Below are 18,802 nucleotides of genomic sequence, written 5' to 3'. Positions count from 1 at the left end.
AAAAGGAGTGTATATCTCAAAGGCAGTGAATAAATTCAGCACTTGAAAACATGAATATGCAATTTAAGTAAAGCTGCAGTATCTAGTTTTGAAGGCTTAAGAATTTGCTAGGCCAAAACTGTTTGAGTGGTGATTTTCTTCTACTTGCTTTCTTCCAGGCTTGGGGCCGATCAGCTCTTTCTGAGAACAGTATTAGCAGGGTAATGGCAAGTAATCTAAGTTTTAACAGGAAAAAACCAGATTATTTTCCTCTCATTTTTTGTGCTCATCTACATACAGTCAGTTTCCAGTAAAGATGCTTAAGAACAGGAGTTGCATATACTTAGCATGTGAACTCAATGCTTCCATTATTGGCTTCAGAATATTTTAAGATGGAATCTCAAACCTATTAGGTTTGCCAGCTTTCCTTATTCCACAAAAATATGTGCAAACCCTAGATATACTCCTCTCTTTTTAAACTGTGTGTATGGGAGATTTTTCTTGATTAATATGGCATTCAGGATGTTAGTACTGGAATGCTAAATGTGCTTGCAGCAGCAGTATTTAAGGATATAGAAAATGTTTCAGGTACTTGAAATCTATCAGACTAGAAAGCCTTCCCTAATTACAGCTCAATCTCTTTATCTTGCACAAAACAACTTGAATGCTGACTTAATTATATCATCTAAGTACTGTCTGGTGGGAAGAATACTGAGCGTTCTTGGTTTCTCTAAGCTACGGGGAAAAAATTAAAAGAGCCAGTAGCTAAAATGTGGAGACAGTCACACAAACATAATGGATGTCACTAATTATGAAAAACAATATTAGATCCATTGAATTGCAGACTCTCTTGGATGTTTGAGGCTTGCTTTCTCTCTCTTTAGAGAGTAGATGTTAGTCCAATGCAATGAGTGGAAAAAGGAAGTTGCAATGCCTGAATGACATCTAACTGCTGCAGTGTTACTGAGCTTCTCAGACTAAATAATCTGTGAGTCCTCTGGTCTTGATTTAAAAATAAACAAACACCTAATATCAAACCAAAAAGCCTCCCAGCCTAATGGGGATTTTGAGTTTGGTGGCACAGTGTGTTCTGAGTGCCCCAGTGGCTCCTGTGGGCTGTCAGTCAATGATTTGCTGTGCCCACCTGTTCCATGTTTCACTGTCCCTGTGATGACTACAAGCTACTTGAGGCTGTTCTGGTGTAGGCACAGGCACTCTCCAGTCTTCCTAGTGCTCCCAGCTCATTCCTGGTGGTGTGAAGGAATGGCATGGAATCTGGGTGGAGGTAGGTGGGCACAGGGTGGAGGGAAGGGGTAGAAAGTGAAACAGGGCAGAATAGGTGGAGTGTGTGCAGGAGCTATGGGATGAAGGCATGGTGGAAGGATTGGTCAGGACTGTGCATAACGAAGTGAATGCTGGCAGGAGGTTAAAGATGTGGGAGAAGATAGTAGTGAATGGGCTGGGTCAATTAACTTCTGTAACTGGAAAGATATCCACAGCTGGGAATTGAACACAGGCATTAGTAAGTCTGCTGGTACGTCAACATGGAAAAGAAAAGGTTTCTGTTGCTACCAACTGCTGTGTTAATACAATAGGGGATGGTGCCACAAACAATCAGCTGTATGGGATGTAGGCTGCTGCTCAGTCTTCCAGTTTTTGGGTCCAGTCTGTACAAAATAAGTAACAAATATTTTGTCACTCAACCTCCAGTGTTTGTTTTGGTCTGAAAACGTCTGTTTGATGTGAATCTTTGGCACTTTGGGATTTGTAACAGTTGCTGTCCCACTTTCCCCCTACCTCTTCCATTTTCACTGCTCTGCTGATAACTTTTGTAAGTCAGTATGGGCCCACTGCAATAGGGGCTGAAGAACAAGTAGATGCACATCACACTGTAGCTGTGTGGTAAAGAAACATTCAGTAGAAGACTTCTTTAGTGTTTGTAGAAAAATTGTAATGCAAATAATATTCTTTCTGGATGAAGAAAACTAAATTGCTGTGGTGCCATTATACTTTGGCATATGGTAGGAGGTGGGTGTCTTGCCAGAGAGGGGGTTACTTGGCTGTGATTCTGAGGATATTTGTCAGTGTTTACTATTTCCTGGTGTCTTTGGTGTTGATTTCATTCTGTCAGAGAAATTTTCTTTTAGAGTTCTAGTCTGACTACTCTTTTAAAATTTCTTCTAGATCGAGAGGATCAGTCCATCCTTTGCACGTGAGTAATTCCAATTGTCAGTTTGTCTGCATGTCAAAGTTTGTGTTTTTACATTTTTGTAAAAAGGAAGGACTCTCTTAATTTTAAGTGATGGAAGTGGAATTACAGAATTAGGTAATAATGGAGAGTCAGGGAAAGCCCACTACAGTTCCTCCAATATATAATTCCTTCTGCAAAATAATTTTTGTAATAAATGGAGGGAGGTTGGCTTTGAAACAGCCCCTTGTGCTCAAACTACTGAAGAAATACAGCTTTGTCAATGGAAAAGGCTTGGAGTGATCCTTCAGATTTGTTGCAGCTGTTATGTTTAAGTGCATGCATACTGATGAGGCTGATAGAGTAACAGATACTCTTGATGCAGCAGTTTGTCTTCTAGACACAGTAAAATTGATTGGCCCTCAGCCATGCTTAAGGAATTGGTATGTTTCTTCTTGCAGTCAGGAGGCTTCCGTTTGAAAGATTTACTTCATTACCTTTCACCCTAACCTCTACAGCAGCCTCCAAGCTATTCCTCAGCCACTTTGACAGTCTCTGTATCCAAGTGACTAGAAAACACAGTTCTTTATTGCCTTCCATGTTGCAGTTCAGCTGCAGCCCAGCTTTTTTTTCTTGGTTTTAAGGGAGGTGCTGTAATGGCCAGGATGCAGTTAAGGATGTCAGTAGCCCTTTTGGGATTAGAAATATGATTATGTCCCTTTACATCTTGTTTGTTGATAACTTGTAGATTTTCTTTACAGAGGTGAATCAGGAGCTGGTAAAACAGAGAACACCAAGAAGGTTATTCAGTATCTGGCTCATGTTGCTTCCTCGCACAAGTCCAAAAAAGACCAGGTAAGACCTAGGTTTAATGATGTTTTATTGCTCTGCAGACTTTGGACATTAAATATGTATTGGCTGATGTTGATAAAAGACATATTGTTCAGTAGAAGCTTAGATGGTAACATCTGTCAGGGGATTGAGGAGGTCAGTGAACTATGAAACAACAAGTCTGTCAAAAATTGCAAGTCAGGGAACACTGTTCAAAGCCATAACTCCTTTGAATTCGGTGGATCTACAGTGGGCATAAACTCATCCACAACCCCTTGGATTCATGGGCAAGTGCATGGGCAAGAGCTGCTGTAATTGCATCACCTGTACTGATCTTTTCACATGGTTGTATTGCTTATAACCAGTCTAGGCGGTTTAAAACTGGTCCTTCTGTGGGGGAGTTGTCTCCTTTCTTCTGTACCATTATAGATTAGGTCTGGCCATTACATGTACTGTCTCAAAACTGGAGAATACAATGATAGGCTAGTGGACATCGGCTGAAAACTTAAAAATTGTAGGAAAACATTAAAAGGGGGGAAACCAAGCAAACAGCACATGAGAGGAGGGTGGTGATGATGGTGGGAGGACTTTAAAGATGTCTCACTTATATTTTTTTCCCCTCCCTCTCCCCCGATGGACTATTGCCGAATTCTTCAGTTGTATCCTCGTAGGTGAGCTGCACGTTTACTGCACGTTCTGCACCAGGAATGCATTTTCTGTCCCATTGTGTGATTTTTTTGAGCGGCTTTTCACTCCACACCAATATCACTTTCTGCAGCTAAAACAAATCCATAGACAATTCACAATTTTTTTTTTTTTTTTTTTTTTTGTGTGGTGCACAGTAATCTTTTTGTAAGGATGTTCAGTTGGAGACTGTAGTGATATCAAGAATACTTGTGTTCTGTGCTCAATACTAGTTTGCCTTTAAAGTTTTTCTTGCAGGATTTTCCCAGATACATACCATCTTAGAAGTATTCCATCAGGACAATAGGACTGGACAAGGCTTTCCTAGACTCTTAAGCATATAGTGTGTGTGATGTTCCTAGTAATATTGATGTAGTTAAGTATTTAGCCAGGGAGTTTTAGTACTGTGGGCTTGTTAGCCAGATCTGAACACGTTGGAAATGTTTATTAATGAAAGCCAAGTGCTAGGTGTGTCCACTGCATCTCTACATAAGAGTTTTCCTGTAGCAGCTTAATGTGTAGGCATGTCTAATGCATGTAGAGTATATAAATAAGAAGGCATTTCTGCATGCAGGCACACTGTGTGTGTGCATGCACATAGTAGTAACTAACTTCTGGAATTCTACCAAAAAAACCCAATCTTCTATGTGCCAAAATTTCAGACATATGAAGGCTTTTTCCATGGTCTGTCAGTAGCTGTATTTAGAAACATTCTTCTTTTTAGTTTTTTTAAGTGTGGAAAATAGAATCATGGGGTTGAGTTAAGTATTCTTCCACTGCTTGTCCATGAGTAAAATTTGAACTGCTGAAGCAGGACAGATCTGCTCAGGAGAATAAAACAGTCCTAAGTTGGACTGGTTAGTGATTTGCCCAAGCTTGATATTTAATTTTTTTCCCTAAGTTTTGATTTTTTTCAAAAAGTCCTGCTCTCCATGTTTTGTTACTAAACTGACCTTACCAGAGGGGATTTAGAGCTGAAGCCTTTGTTAATCAGCAGTGAGTGCTCTGCAGCACTTCTTTATGGTGCAAACTTGGAATCAGAATATAGGAACTTATGAAGATGAATACATTTAATTTTTTGAGGATCTCAGGTATACTGGTCATGGAAGATTTTTGTCTTTAGGCACAGAACTAAACAAAGGATATTATAGAAAGTAGTGGTACTTTCTTTACTGTGAACTTTTGGACGTAAACTGGTGTTTTTCCAAATACCAGGGCAAAATCAGTTTTATAAAACATATTCTTTAACTCTATCTCACTTGTTTTGGAGGTAGTGGTGCATTCCACCATTCCCAGTGGATTAGTATATTCAGCTAAATAAGCTTCTAGCTGCATGGTGTGACTTCTATGCACACTAAGGCTCCTTTTGGGGGATGTACTGAATCTAATGATAGAAACTTTTTTTTTTTTCATTTATTAAAACTTCTGTTTATGGAAGTTGAAGTCAGTGTTTTTCCATGTTTAATCTCAGCTTCTCTACTGTCTTATTAAATAATGTAATGATTTTTCAAGATGTGAGTGTTTGCAGATAATCAGAAATCCGTGAGTAATGGTAGCTGATATTTAAATATTTGTAACGAAACTTTGGTTATGGATGATCCTTCTCCTTCCCCCATGCAGCCACGGGTGTTGGGATTTAGTTATTTGATAATCTCTCACATGACTGCAGAGAAGAATACAAAAGCAAATCCCTGAAGTGTAAAAAACAAAACAACAAACTCCAACAAACCAAACAACCCAAACACCATCCCCCATTTTTTTTTTTTAATTGTATGCTGTTAAAGGTAGACATGATTTCTGGATGCCTTTCTCCATACTTTCTGAAGCATAAATAGCTGGAAAGACTCTATTTTGCTTAAAAAACATTTCAAAAAGTGTATGAGATGAAAAAAAATTCAGTGCAAGGTAGATGTCAAGGATTTTAGTTGCTTTAAATTTGTCTTGTAATTTCAGAGCAGTAGAAAGACAGCATACTGAAGAGTGTTAGGAACTGCCAACCACAGGCTAACAGACCTTTTTCTGCTGCTGTTTTCATGAGGAATATTGCACATACTTCAAATGCATGCCAAGTGTTAAACAAATTTGTTTCAGGTCAAGGAATGGCAATTACAAGCACCAGGAAATTGGCAGCATCTTAATGATAGGTACCTTAGGATTTTTAGAAAGCTTGGACAGCTCTGTCTTGTAATGGTTTTGCTCTGCAAAATTACCTATTGTATAAAAATAATGAAGAATCTTCCATCAGTGAAAGGTGACCATCAAAATTTAAAGTAAAAAACCCCCAAAAAGTCCACCCCAAAACTTATTAAAATTTTTAAACATAATGGAATTGCCTTTTAAACAAAGACAGCATGCAGTGAGGAATGGGTACAGTAATTGCAGACACTTAGTCCTATGTGCTGTTACTGTGGCGTGCTGAGAACTTGGATTTTTCCACTGTGTCATGGTGCTGAGGCAAATCAGGAGAGCTCAGTGATTTGACCGACTCTTCAGCATTTTCCTTTCCCGGAAGGGAAAATGCTTCACATGGCTGTGAGGCCAAGCTGTCGTTCTCTATGCATATTGCTACCTTGGTGTTTCAAGAGACCTAATCACCTCTAAACTACAATTTACCAACACCTACTTGAAACTAATGACACTTTTTCCTGAGGTACTAAGTAACAGTAGGGTCTATTATATGTGGATTTGCATAAACTTCCCTTCTTTGTGTAGCTGCTATGGCCTCAGTTTTATTTATAGCCAAATAATTAAAATAGATTTGATGTCAAAGACTGATTTCTTTTCCCTCCTTGTTCCATTTAGTTGGGTTTAAGTGCTGTGCTGCTGTCACCTCTCACTTGAATAGTAATAAATTGCAGTTAGAAACAGAGGCCTAGGGCTTCACTGCAGGATGGGGAAGAGAAATGGTGTGAGCAAAGAGCATTCCAACTTCACCACATGTGGCAGAACACAAGGAGAAATGTGACCACCACACAGTTTCAAGGACTGAACCCTAGTTTTGAGGCTTTTTTCCTTGCAATGCCAGATGCTGGGTCTGTTGTGAGACAGATGATGTGCCAGCTCAGGTTCTCTTACCAGGGCTAAGCCCCTTGTCACATATACTTGACAGTGAATGGAGGTGTTTGCAGCAGCTGCCCCTTCTGTCTGTGTGCAGTTCCACCAGGGCTGGGGGTCGTGTTTGGCCTTGCACTTTGCAAGCATGAAGTGAAGTGATCGTAGAAGTAAAAAATAAAGACTTGTAGTTCATTGTACAGTTTCTCATATATCTTCCTCCTTTTTTTATTTCCTGTATTTTTAGAGACACTGTGTAAGAACTAATCTGTCTTTGAGAACAAATGGGAACAATTTTCCTTTAGAAGTAACCTTAAATAGTTTCCCCATAAATTCCAGTTCTCACAAATCAAACTTCATTTCCATCTGTTATGCACAGGCAGTCTTGAGTACTTACTGATAACTGCTAAAAAGAGAAACATTAATCTAAACTGTAATTTTGTGTCTCCAGAAGCTTTTTAGTTGATCTTGAAATATAGAGAACACCATGCTTTTAGCACAGAGGACAAGTAATTTTTCAAAAGTGCTAGGGATACGTGTAGAGCCTGCAGGGAAAGGTGTATATGCTGCAAAGGCCTAGTACTGGGCAGAGATAAAAGTTCTGAATTTCTTTTTCTACAATTCCAGCATTTTGTGTTCCTTGAGGGGATGAGTGTGTGAATATGGCAGCAGACTGCAAGCAATCATGCAGTTTGTGGGATACCACTAATTCTCTTTTTTGTGTGTTCCTCCTTACAAAGGAGATTTTTGCTTGTTTGTACTTTGTAAGATGTAGACTCTTACAAGAAGTGCAAGTATTTTGTGTTTGGTTTTTACAAAACATTAGATTTTTTCAGACTAACTTCTTAACCTACTAGTAGCAGTGTTCAGAGCTGTCTTTTAGTAGCAAGATAGGATTTACCTCACTGTTCCAGGCTCTGTGGCAGTACACTTCTGGGATGAGGGCCTGGTCTTGGATGCTGGTATGGTTTTTAATTTGTCCCTGGGAAGTCTGCGGGATGTTACAGCCAAGTGACTTTGAAGGGCTTCTTGCTAACAGAAAGACACACTGGGAGGAAGGGGAATGAGGCTTATTTATGAATGTTTCTGTTTAACCCAGATAACTAATGAGTCTCCTTTGAAGGTTTAAGTGATCATCTCCTAAGGTTTAATATGGCTTCTCTGCAACAGATGCCAAGCTAGTCTGAATTGAAACCGCAGCGCTGGTTTGACCCAAGGTTAATGCTGTGAACCACTACCTACTTTATTAATTTTGGATTTCTCTCTAGGGAGAACTGGAGAGACAGTTGCTTCAGGCTAATCCCATCCTGGAGGCCTTTGGAAATGCCAAGACAGTAAAGAATGACAACTCCTCAAGATTTGTGAGTATTATTATGTCACGAGTGTATTCAAAAAGTGCATCAAAAGTGTATTTTACACTTTCCAGAGTGTTCTGGTTTTGGGTGAATTGCTATCAGAGATACAGTAACTGAGTGACTTTTTTAAAATTAATCTGGGAAATTAATTTCATTTGGTGAATTATCCAGAATAGATCTTTTAGATCTCTAGAATGAAGAAACCAGATCCTGTGCCAGGATCATCTGTGCTGATTTTTTTTTAATCATTACAGTTGGTTTTATCCTAGAGAGCAAATACTTGTCTTTATTTTGCTTGTTCTGGAGAACAATGGACAACATCTGAGAGGCGGGTGGCAGAGCTGCAGCAAAACCAAATGAAAATGGTTGAAGCTAACACTGAAAGGGGTGGAGCTGTCAGGGTAGTGTAATGTGAAGTTCAAGGGACCCTGGTTGTGGGAAATCTAGGTTGAAACATAAGTGAGTGTGAGTTGTAGGCTGTCACAATGACAGAAGTGTCTGGAAGTGCTTGGTGTCTTTATTTTGTTCAATTGTTGTTGTGATCAGTAGGCATTGCCTATTGGCTGACCTTACACTTTGCCTAAAACCTGCCTGACCTGTTTGGAGTTTCCTTTCCTGGATGAAAAAGAGAAGGTTTACCTCTGTTGTTTACTGTTGTTACCAAACACAAAGAATACTAATTTTAATGCTGTTGTCTTCCTCTTAGGGCAAATTTATCAGAATCAACTTTGATGTCAACGGCTACATTGTTGGAGCCAACATTGAAACCTGTATCCTTTCTGTAACCCCTTGAAAGGTTCAAGGCTCTAGAGGTGTCAGGAATGATACCTAGCAGTCTCATCACCACTGACTTAGGTTGAGAAAGCAGTTGGAAGCACTCTAAATTTCTGCTATCAAGGTCACTGTTGTAGTCTCCTCTTTCCTCAGTAGTATTTTGTGACGTTTGTGATCATGGTGCAGACCTTTTCTGAGTTAATGAATGAATTCGAATCTTAAGAGGTGAAATGCAAGCATAAACTGCAGCAATATGAATAGGTATGGAATTTCATAAGTCATTCTTGCTTCTTTCCAAGGCAAGTGGGGATTGATGGCATCAGTTTTTATGTTTCTTACCAATTAAGTCTCTCTTACCATAGTCATCATTCAGAGCTGGCAGAACTGAGACCAGAAGCTCAATGGGTTATTGACTGATAATGATTGCTAAGTCAATACCTCTGTCAATTGGTATGAAGAGAACATCAGGTATTTTTTTCTCCTACCATAGAGTAGGAAGGGATTTGTATGTCCTGTCATGGGCCTTGACTCTCTGAAGATCTGCTGGAGAAGTCACGTGCAATTCGCCAGGCCAAAGAGGAGAGAACCTTCCACATCTTTTACTACCTGCTCTCTGGAGCAGGAGAGCATTTGAAGAGTAAGTATGATTGTGTTGTGGTGAGGGAATCCCATAATTTCAACAACAGAGGGTTCAGAACACTTGTAGACGAAGACCTGTTCCTTCACAGTTCCCCTTCTCTGCCTTTTGGATATGGTCAGCTCTCCTCCACTTCTTTCATACACTCATGCATCCATCTATCCTCCCCCTGCACTTCTCAGTTCCTGAAAACTTGCTGCTCTGGTTCCTTCCTGCACTTGTTTCCCTGCCAGCAATGACTCTACACCCTTCCTTATCTAAATCGCTGTCCCATGTTTAGTCTAGTCTTGCATGATGTAAACCATTCTGGTGCAGGAATGCTCCTGCTGTGATGCACTCGGTGTGTAACTGAGTGGAGCAAATCTGCAAGCCTCTGAGCACCTCTAGCAGTCTGGAATCCCAGCACACCTTGTTTTAATACCTCACTGTGGTAATGTGGGTCTGTGTTGTGCAAGAGCTGCAAATGGATCTGCAGGAATGACACAAGGAGAGGACTTTCTCATAGCTGCTACTGTTTCAAGAATTAATATATGAACTTTTATCTGACTTGAAACAAATGAGGTATCTGAAATTAAAGGCAGATTTACTTTCAAGTTAATCCCTACTATTTACAGATTTAGGACCTAATGATGAGTGGCACTGCTTTGGTGGAGTAGGCCAGAGGAAGGAATAGCAAGAAATAACACAGAAAAACTCTGTGTTTATCTAAAATATATTAAATGTTCAGCCTGAAGTAAAACTGGGCTTAATCCTAGATTCATCCAGGAGCTGGTAGTGTATGCAAATCAGAAATTTGATATTGGTGGTAGCTTGTTGTCTGTTTAAAAAAAAAATCCATAGCAACTTCTTTCTCAATTCTTTCCTAAGATGATCTGCTGCTGGAGCCTTACAACAAATACCGCTTCCTTTCCAATGGGCATGTTACCATCCCGGGCCAGCAGGACAAGGACATGTTTCAGGAGACCATGGAGGCAATGAAGATCATGGGCATCCCAGATGAAGAGCAGATAGGTATGAATATGCAAGGAATGAAAAAGGGAACAGGCTGTGTCTCGAAATTTTTTTGTTCTGGTGTTCTTTTTTTGTTTTGGTTTGATTTGTTAGCTTTTTGTTTAGGGATTTTGTTGGTTTTGTTTTGCTTGTGTCTGTTCCTGCTCCCCCTGCCCCGAGTGAACAGTGTGCAAGTAACAAATTTCAGTGGCTTTGGAGTGACCCACCTCAGGATCTACCAGCACAGTTTCAGGTTATACAGTTAACTCTAGAACAAGCAGCTAATAAAAACATGCTTCTGCTTGCTGTTTTTGTTCCCAATCTGAGGCTTGTATACTCAGTTTACGAAAAACACATTAAAGATACAAGAATCCCCTCATTCTCTTATGCAATGCATGGCTTGTGTGCTCCCCCTATCCCTTAGCAGTGGCTCTAAAGTATCTGATCCAATGACTTCTGGATTAGTCCTTTGAGAATGGGCTGGTCACAGTGCCTTTCTTTCCAGCTTAACACTGAACTGCTGATCAGAAACTAATATTGTCTGATTCTGGGAGCACAGTAGCATGACAGTGAGAACAGAAATGCACACAGCCAGCACAAAGCACAGTGATACACATTCACCAGAGCTCTGTGCTCGCTCATTCATGATCTGCCCCACTGGTGGGAAATCAGTGTTCTGCAAAGTGTCACCTTCAAAATGTGTATGGTCTTCTAAAGCTAGGACTGTTACTCTCTACATTGAAGCAAGCAAGCATCTGTTGTGGTTTGACATCACCTCCTCTGCTGGAGGCTGCAGCTCTTGTGGCTCTAGGGAACATTTATTTACCGGTGCCTTCTGCTGTTTACAGTCCAGCTGTTAAAATCTGTGCTGTTATTGACACTTTAATACATTTCTTGATATCCTGAATTATCTGAGACTGAAACTTCTGTATGGAGATGAAGAGAAATTTGTCAAAACCAAAAAAAAGAAATGGTAGCCTAATTCATTGTCAGGGTGTCCTGCTATGCTCAGTGTTTCGAGTTGTTTTTAATGTATGCTCTAGGGTATGTCTTTGCTGTCATGTAGATGAGTTACTGGTTTCAGGCACCACAGCAAAAATAGCTTTAATGTTTTACACTTGCTGAGGAGCCAGTGCCCTTTTGCCAAGATCCAGCCTAACCCTCCCCTGACAAAGCTTCATGCCATTCCCTTGGATCCTTTCATTGGTCACCAGATAGACAGGTGCCTTGCCCTCCACTTCCCCTTCTGAGGAAGCTGTAGGATGCTGTGAAGTCCGCTCCTCAGTCTCCTCTTCTCCTGGCTGAACAACCAAGTGACCTTAGTCACTCCTCCTGTGACTTTCTCTTGGCTCATTGCCGTCTTCATAGCCATCCTTTGGACAGTCCCTAATAGCTTTATATCTTTCCGATATTGTGGTACCCAAAACTGCACCCAGGACCTGAGGTGAGGCTACACCAGTGCAGAGCAGAGTGGGACAATCACAAACATATATTTCTTTTCTGTTGCTCCTAATGTAGCATATAATGGAGCCTTTGTTCACTCTCATCCTCAAAAGGATGTTTTCTTAAAACAAATATTTTTGTGATAGTGTTGTGGTTTAACTGCAGTTGGCAACTAAGCCCTACATGGCTGCTCACTCACTCCTGCCCAGTAGTATGGAAGAGATAATTGAGATCATAAAAGTGAGTAAACTCATGGATCAAGATAAAGACAGTTTAACAGGTATAGCAAAAGCTGCACATGCAAGTGAAGCAAAGCAAGATGAGGAATTCATTCACCACTTCCCATGGGCAGGCAGGTGTTCAACCACACCCAGGAAGGCAGGGCTCCATCACACGGTGACTTGAGAAGACATTATCACTCACATTAAAGCATTATCACTCCTAACATCCTCCCTTTCCTTCTTTTCTGAGCTTTATATGCTGAGCATGATGCCATGTGGTATGGAATATCCTTTGGGTAGGTTGGGGTCAGCTGTCCTGGCTGTGTCCTTTCCCATCTTCTTGTGCACCCCCAGCCTCCTCCTGTGTTATGAACACTTGTTTCCGGCACAAATCCAGAGCACAGCCTCATAACAGCTACTGTGAAGAAAATTAATTCTGCCCCAGCCAAAATCAGTATAAACAAGTAGAAATTGGGGGGACCAAAAATACCTTTATTAGAAGATTCCCTTCAAGTGACTGGCAGTTTACTTTGCTCAAGGCAACTGGAAGCTATTATGCAATGAGCTTTGATATGTGGTGAAAATTGAATTGACACCATCTTCCCTGTCTTGGCATCTGATAGTTTGGCTTTTTTGACATGCATCACTTGAAGAGTATGAATGTGTCATTAGCAATGGGGTGGGGTGCTTCAGCATATAATTAGTAATAGTTATGGTACAGGCACTTTCGCCCACATCCTGCTGCCTTCTGTACTTTATAATGCATGTCTGTAAGGACTGCAGATCTTGGTCAGGGAGCTGAAAGTGTTACAGGGTTAAGGAAACAAAATCTTTAATTGAGGTGCACTCTTAACTGTCTCTTTCCTTTGTTCAGCAGTAACTGTTGAGGAAAATTGAGTATGAATTCATTGCATGAGTTTTTATCCTGAAGCAGAGAAAAAAGTGTTTTATTAAAAAATACAGTTGTTGTAGGTAGCACTTTACCCTCAGTCCTGTCTCTCACTATTTTATAGAGATGTTGAGAATAGGTAAATTTCTAGGCTGTGTAGTCTTGCATAGGAATGGCAAGGCAAGTTCTTTGTCCTGAATGGGAGTAATTTAGACGAGTAGCTGTGGTGTTTTTTCCTAAATTTCGGAAGGATTTTTGGGATGCTGAGATGGGCCTCTTTACCATGTTAGGAAAGGTAACTGGATGATATGGATAACTGGGTCACATTTTGGTGATGTCTGACACTAAGCTGTTATTATTATTACTATTTTAAAAGGTCTGCTGAAGGTTATCTCAGGTGTTCTTCAACTTGGCAACATAGTCTTCAAGAAGGAGCGTAACACAGACCAAGCCTCTATGCCAGACAATACAGGTAACCAATCCCCTGCCCCACACCATAGAAAAGTGCAGCAAAAAAGCCTCCAGGAAGTTCTTGCAAGGGGGAGAATGTATTGCAGTATGTATGGAATGCTGGAGCCCTGTTTTTCCACAGGGTGAATTATTTGTCAGAGGAGCTGGCGTGCCCCATACAAATACACAAAGTGTTCTGCCAGGCGTGTGTTTGCAGCCACCCATGGGCAGGAATGTGACAGTGTTCCTGTGGCAGGGCTAGGCAGGAAGTACACACCATGAACAGATGAAAAGGATTACTCTACTGAATATGTGGAGTGTGTGTTTTAAACGAGCTACAGTATTTGCTCCCTCAAACCTATATTATCAGATTTTAAGGAATGTTCTTTGCTGCCTTTGTAGGTAGTCTGGTAACTGTAAGAGTAAGGTGGTGGATAGTTTTATGGTGGGTATAAAAGCATGTGTGCATATTTTAATTGCACTGCCCATTGTTGAATGTGTAAATAGTGCCATGCTTCATGTGATAGAAGACTATTTGTTGGAAGACTTAACTCTTAGACCTTCATCGTTGATGTACTGCAGAAGTGCAAATGTTGCTAATTTATCACTAAGGACTTTTTTTTTTTGGCTGTTATTATTTAAAATATGCTCTAAATGCCATTTTAAGGAGGAGAATAAACTCTTTGGGTTTTGGATCTTGAATCTGAAATACGGAGCTGTCTCCAAGACTAATCAGTAGATGAAGACAGAACAATTAGCTTGATTAAGAATCCATTATCTGATGTATTTTTAGATTGATTACAGACAATGACCTTTCTAAAGCTTCTGTGTAACAATTTAGTTGTATGAGGCTGTTACTTCAAATATATTCTAGTGGCTTCTGGAGAAACTCAGTAAACTGTTGTATGGGTTGCAAGAGGGTTTTTTTAGAGTGGTTTTTTGGTTAGGAAGGTATTTTGTCTCAGTAACCTGTTCTTCATTTAATGTTTTTTGTAAGCTGTTTCCTGACTTTTCTAAAGACAGTTGTCAGAATGTTTTTCTTTTTCTCTTTCTTTCTGTGAGAAAAACAGAGTAATATGAATCTTTTTGTTTCCTCTTACCATCTTTAGCTGCTCAGAAGGTGTCTCACCTTTTGGGTATCAACGTGACAGATTTCACTAGAGGTATCCTGACTCCTCGCATCAAAGTTGGACGAGATTATGTCCAGAAAGCTCAGACCAAAGAACAGGTAGGCATTCTCAAAAAATGAATGAGACCACTTTGGTCTCTAATCTTACTGCTGCACTGCTAATGAATGTATCAAAGGTTTCTGTAGTGTTTACTAACCATCTTTATGGTTGCAATGTATGGAAAGCACACTTGAATGTTGTACCTTAATATATTGCTTCTAACATAATATATTGCTTGTTCATGTAATTTGTATAAAGATAGAATTCACCCTGTCCCTTAGCAATTTTTCTCTTAAAAAAAGAAGAAAGAAAGCACAAATCCCCTAATTTTGGTGACCGGCTGTCCCTGGGGAGTTATTTTCAATGTGGTATGCAAGGGTGACATTTTCAAGTTGGTGCAATTCAGAAAGCACTATTTTTGAGTGGGTCAGCTACTAAGATAGAAGAATTTGCTGCTCACCCTTGAAATTTATTGGAAATTTTGTAACAGTCTTGACTGGTTGTGCTGTAAATGAAACCTGACCTAGGAGCTCATGGCCTGCTTGAATGGAGCAAACCCCTGTGCTTACTCATTGCCTGGCTTCTTTATGACCGCAGCATTATCCTCTAAATAAAGAAACATGGCTCTGTAACATGGAAGGGATTGGTAAGAGATTGAAGTCTGGAAAAAGTCAGAGGTTGCCTTTCCATGCTGCTTGTTCCTTTTGATGTGTAATTTCTTACTACATGTAGTATTTGTGTCAAGCAAAGGTAGGGTAGTGGCAGGGGGGATTGGGCTTCATAAATCCAAAGTTACAAAAGAATTTCAGTTTGTTTCCTTGGGCCTATGAAATACTCCATGTTACTACAGTCTTTGGGAGTGACTGGTCATAGTTTTTCTTTCTTTAATACCAGCTCTTGTTTCCTCCAGCAGGTAGGATCCTGAAATTTGGTTTTGACACACTAATTTAGAGACAAATTTTTTGCTCTTATATATTGAATATCACTATGCCATCTACTTTTCATTTGGAATAAACTGAAATAAGCCTTGTTCAGTGAATTTCCTGGTGGAGAGAAAATGCCAGACTACAGTTGTGCTGCTAGATCCTGAAGCAGTGTAATCTGTGCCTTTCTTTGGTTTATAATGCAGCTTTTGATGTTGATGTGTTTGCTGTTTAGGCTGATTTTGCCATTGAAGCACTGGCCAAAGCCACTTATGAGCGGATGTTCCGGTGGCTGGTTATGCGCATCAACAAGGCTTTGGACAAGACCAAGAGACAGGGTGCTTCCTTCATTGGAATCCTTGACATTGCTGGCTTTGAGATTTTTGAGGTAAGGAGATGTCAGGTCCTTGCACTCAGCACAGTTTAATATGGAGCAAAGACCGCAGAAGGAAATAGTTTTACAACTGGAAAATAACACACTCTTGATAAGGATGTGAAGCCCACAAAAAGGGGAATCAACATCAAGTCTCATTCAAGATAAGTGTAGGAGAGGAAGAAATGAAGGAAAGTTGAGCGAGAGATGGGAGAGAGGGAAAATGTGAGCTCTTTCTCTAGATGACGGTGAACTGTTAGGCCAAACTGTTATGGGATTCTATTAAATAATTTTAGGATGTGGTTTGCATTATAATCTGAAGCAGCCACAGACTGCCATCAAAAAAGAAGTATCCTACCATTACCCCAGCAAGGCAGCTCCTGTCAACCTGTGTTATGTTACACTGGGTCTAACTCATGAACAGCTGCAAAATTAATTGGACCATTTATTAATGAAATAGAAAACTGAGACACAGAAAAGTTGGCGTTGGTTTTGTTTGTTTGTTTGTTGGTTGGATTTTGGGGGGTATTTTTTTTCCTTCTCCTGCTTATTGGTATACTTTTGGCTTCACAGTTGCTGGATCTCATGTAAAGAAGAGGAGAAGAAATAACATAGGAATTATTAAATAGGGAGGAATTAGAACAGGACCACTTTCTTTAGAAGCCACATTATGATTTGTGTGGTCAAACGTAAAAATACACTGTGGGTCATTAACCTTGTCCTTACCGTTCCAAAAGAAATCTGGAAATTTTATAGAGATTTCTCTCACTTTCCTTGCTCTCATTTTATATGAGGATTAAAAAGGGACTTTCCAGTCCACACACTTTTAGGAATTTGTCTTCAGGCTTCTGTTGCTGTTTCTTCCTATGAAGAGGACTTGCTGGCTCTGCATTTGTGAGAAAACCAGAGTCCTTTCTTGTCCTGGGCTAAATAGTTGCAGTAACTCTTCTGCTGTTTACAACTAAACATTCTTTTGCAAAGTCTGAGAACCAGTGTGTATGAACTTCCCTAGGGATTGCAGCAGTATGCAGTGGCACGTGACAGAACAGGCAGTTCATATCCAAAGGAATTATTGACAGTGGACTGTCTGCCCCACTCTAGCTTAGATTCCTGAACCACAGATGTGATCTTTTGTGCTAATAGGATGCTACGTGTGTCTTCACAAGCAATTGCTCAAACATCTCTCTGCTTTTTTCTTCATTAGCTGAACTCCTTTGAGCAGCTGTGTATTAACTACACGAATGAAAAGTTGCAGCAGCTCTTTAACCACACCATGTTCATTCTGGAGCAAGAGGAGTACCAGAGGGAGGGCATAGAGTGGAATTTCATTGACTTTGGCCTGGACCTGCAGCCCTGCATTGACCTCATAGAGAAGCCGGTAAGTTTGTTGTTTTACTGTCCAGCAGGAAATGGCTGCACTCATTTTGTCATTGAGGACATCATCTCTGGCCCTCTAGCTTTTGTTATCCTCTGCTGGCACTGTAATATGATTAGAAGCAGGAGTAAACAGTTTCTTCTTTGTATGAAAGTGTGTCACCAAAAAGGCTGTTAGTGTCAGTTCTGTAGGAAACACTGCATGAAAATGGATCTAATTGGTCTCTTTTCCCTCTCACTGTATTGTCCTCACTTGTGTAGGTCTGCATGGTGCTAGATGTATGTGCAGCTTGCTATAAGTAGTGTGAACTTCCTTACTTAACTACAGGTGTGATGAGAAGCTGTGAACTCTGTTGCTTTCATTTTGCTCTAATGAAACTTGAGAATTTACAGATTTCATAGTAGATGTTCCAATAGTAAGGACTAGTTTGTGAAACTTTCTGCTATGGCCTTTTGCATTTAGACACCTGAATATATTTAGAGAACCGTATAATAATATTTCTTCTAATAAAAAATATCTTTTCCAAAAAAAAACAACCTAGACAAATGTCACAGAAGAGACTTTTTCATAAAAATGGTCAGAATTCAGATGAGGATATTGAAGAACTATTAACAATTTATATTACAATGGAAATAGTTTAACTGATATCACACAAGAGGTGAATGTGATGTGGATCAGGCTTAGTTCTTTTTTTCCTCCTCTAGCCATCTAAAGGTGTTAATTATCGTTGTAGTCATGTAGTTAATGATGTTTTGATCTTTCCCTTCTTTAAGGCTGGGCCTCCTGGTATACTGGCTCTGCTGGATGAAGAGTGCTGGTTCCCAAAAGCAACAGATAAAAGCTTTGTGGAAAAAGTTGTTCAAGAACAAGGCACCCACCCCAAATTTCAAAAGCCAAAACAACTGAAAGACAAAGCTGACTTCTGTATCATACACTATGCTGGCAAGGTAAAGAATTAATAACTAAAATGTGAAGGTTGGAATAATTAATTCATAAACATTACTTCTTAGAAATGGCTACTTACCAAAATAGTTGCTTATGAGAAACCATCAGAAGATTTCATGAAAGTGTTCCATTGCAGAGGAGCTCACAGGGTCTAAGGAGGCCTAACTTGCCTGTGATTTTATCTATATTTGTAGTTCAAGACATATCAGACTGACAGCAATTTAAATTTGTTCTGTGTGACTTGGTGAGACTGGAGGTACTGCTCAGAGGAATCCTGCATCAAGACTTCATCACCAAAAATGCTGATGCAGCTGTTTTTTGTGTGACACTCTGGGTGGTACAAACTGGCATTGCAAATCCATTCCCTTTAGTGACAGAACAGAACATGCAGCTTTTTGTAAGGGCTGGAAATTCGTAGGTGTGCTTACTTAGATGGTAAATCCAGGAATGGTTAGGTAATCTGTTGTTGTGCAAACCTTGGTGATACTTTCCTAGACTGTGCCAGATGATGTTGGATACTGGGCT

The 18,802-nt window shown here is 40.1% G+C and overlaps 1 protein-coding gene across 3 annotated transcripts in view; it reads left to right on the top strand.

The window, feature by feature from the left end:
- MYH9 (myosin heavy chain 9) overlaps positions 1–18,802 on the top strand; it is a 70,434-nt gene that overhangs the window by 29,009 nt on the left and 22,623 nt on the right. For all 3 annotated transcript variants that reach the window (XM_071422773.1, XM_071422772.1, XM_071422775.1), the window contains exons 4-14: positions 2,164–2,191; positions 2,929–3,022; positions 8,002–8,094; positions 8,795–8,858; positions 9,401–9,499; positions 10,367–10,510; positions 13,419–13,514; positions 14,602–14,720; positions 15,820–15,972; positions 17,162–17,335; positions 18,106–18,279. In XM_071422773.1, the coding sequence (XP_071278874.1) occupies positions 2,164–2,191; positions 2,929–3,022; positions 8,002–8,094; positions 8,795–8,858; positions 9,401–9,499; positions 10,367–10,510; positions 13,419–13,514; positions 14,602–14,720; positions 15,820–15,972; positions 17,162–17,335; positions 18,106–18,279 (1,238 nt within the window). The remainder of the gene's footprint in view (positions 1–2,163; positions 2,192–2,928; positions 3,023–8,001; positions 8,095–8,794; positions 8,859–9,400; positions 9,500–10,366; positions 10,511–13,418; positions 13,515–14,601; positions 14,721–15,819; positions 15,973–17,161; positions 17,336–18,105; positions 18,280–18,802) is intronic.

This window comes from Agelaius tricolor, unplaced genomic scaffold (assembly GCF_023055355.1).
Source record: "Agelaius tricolor isolate 1412-34295 unplaced genomic scaffold, bAgeTri1.0.p SCAF_3, whole genome shotgun sequence".
Classification (NCBI taxonomy): domain Eukaryota; kingdom Metazoa; phylum Chordata; class Aves; order Passeriformes; family Icteridae; genus Agelaius; species Agelaius tricolor.
This window is presented reverse-complemented; position numbering and strand designations above follow the sequence as displayed.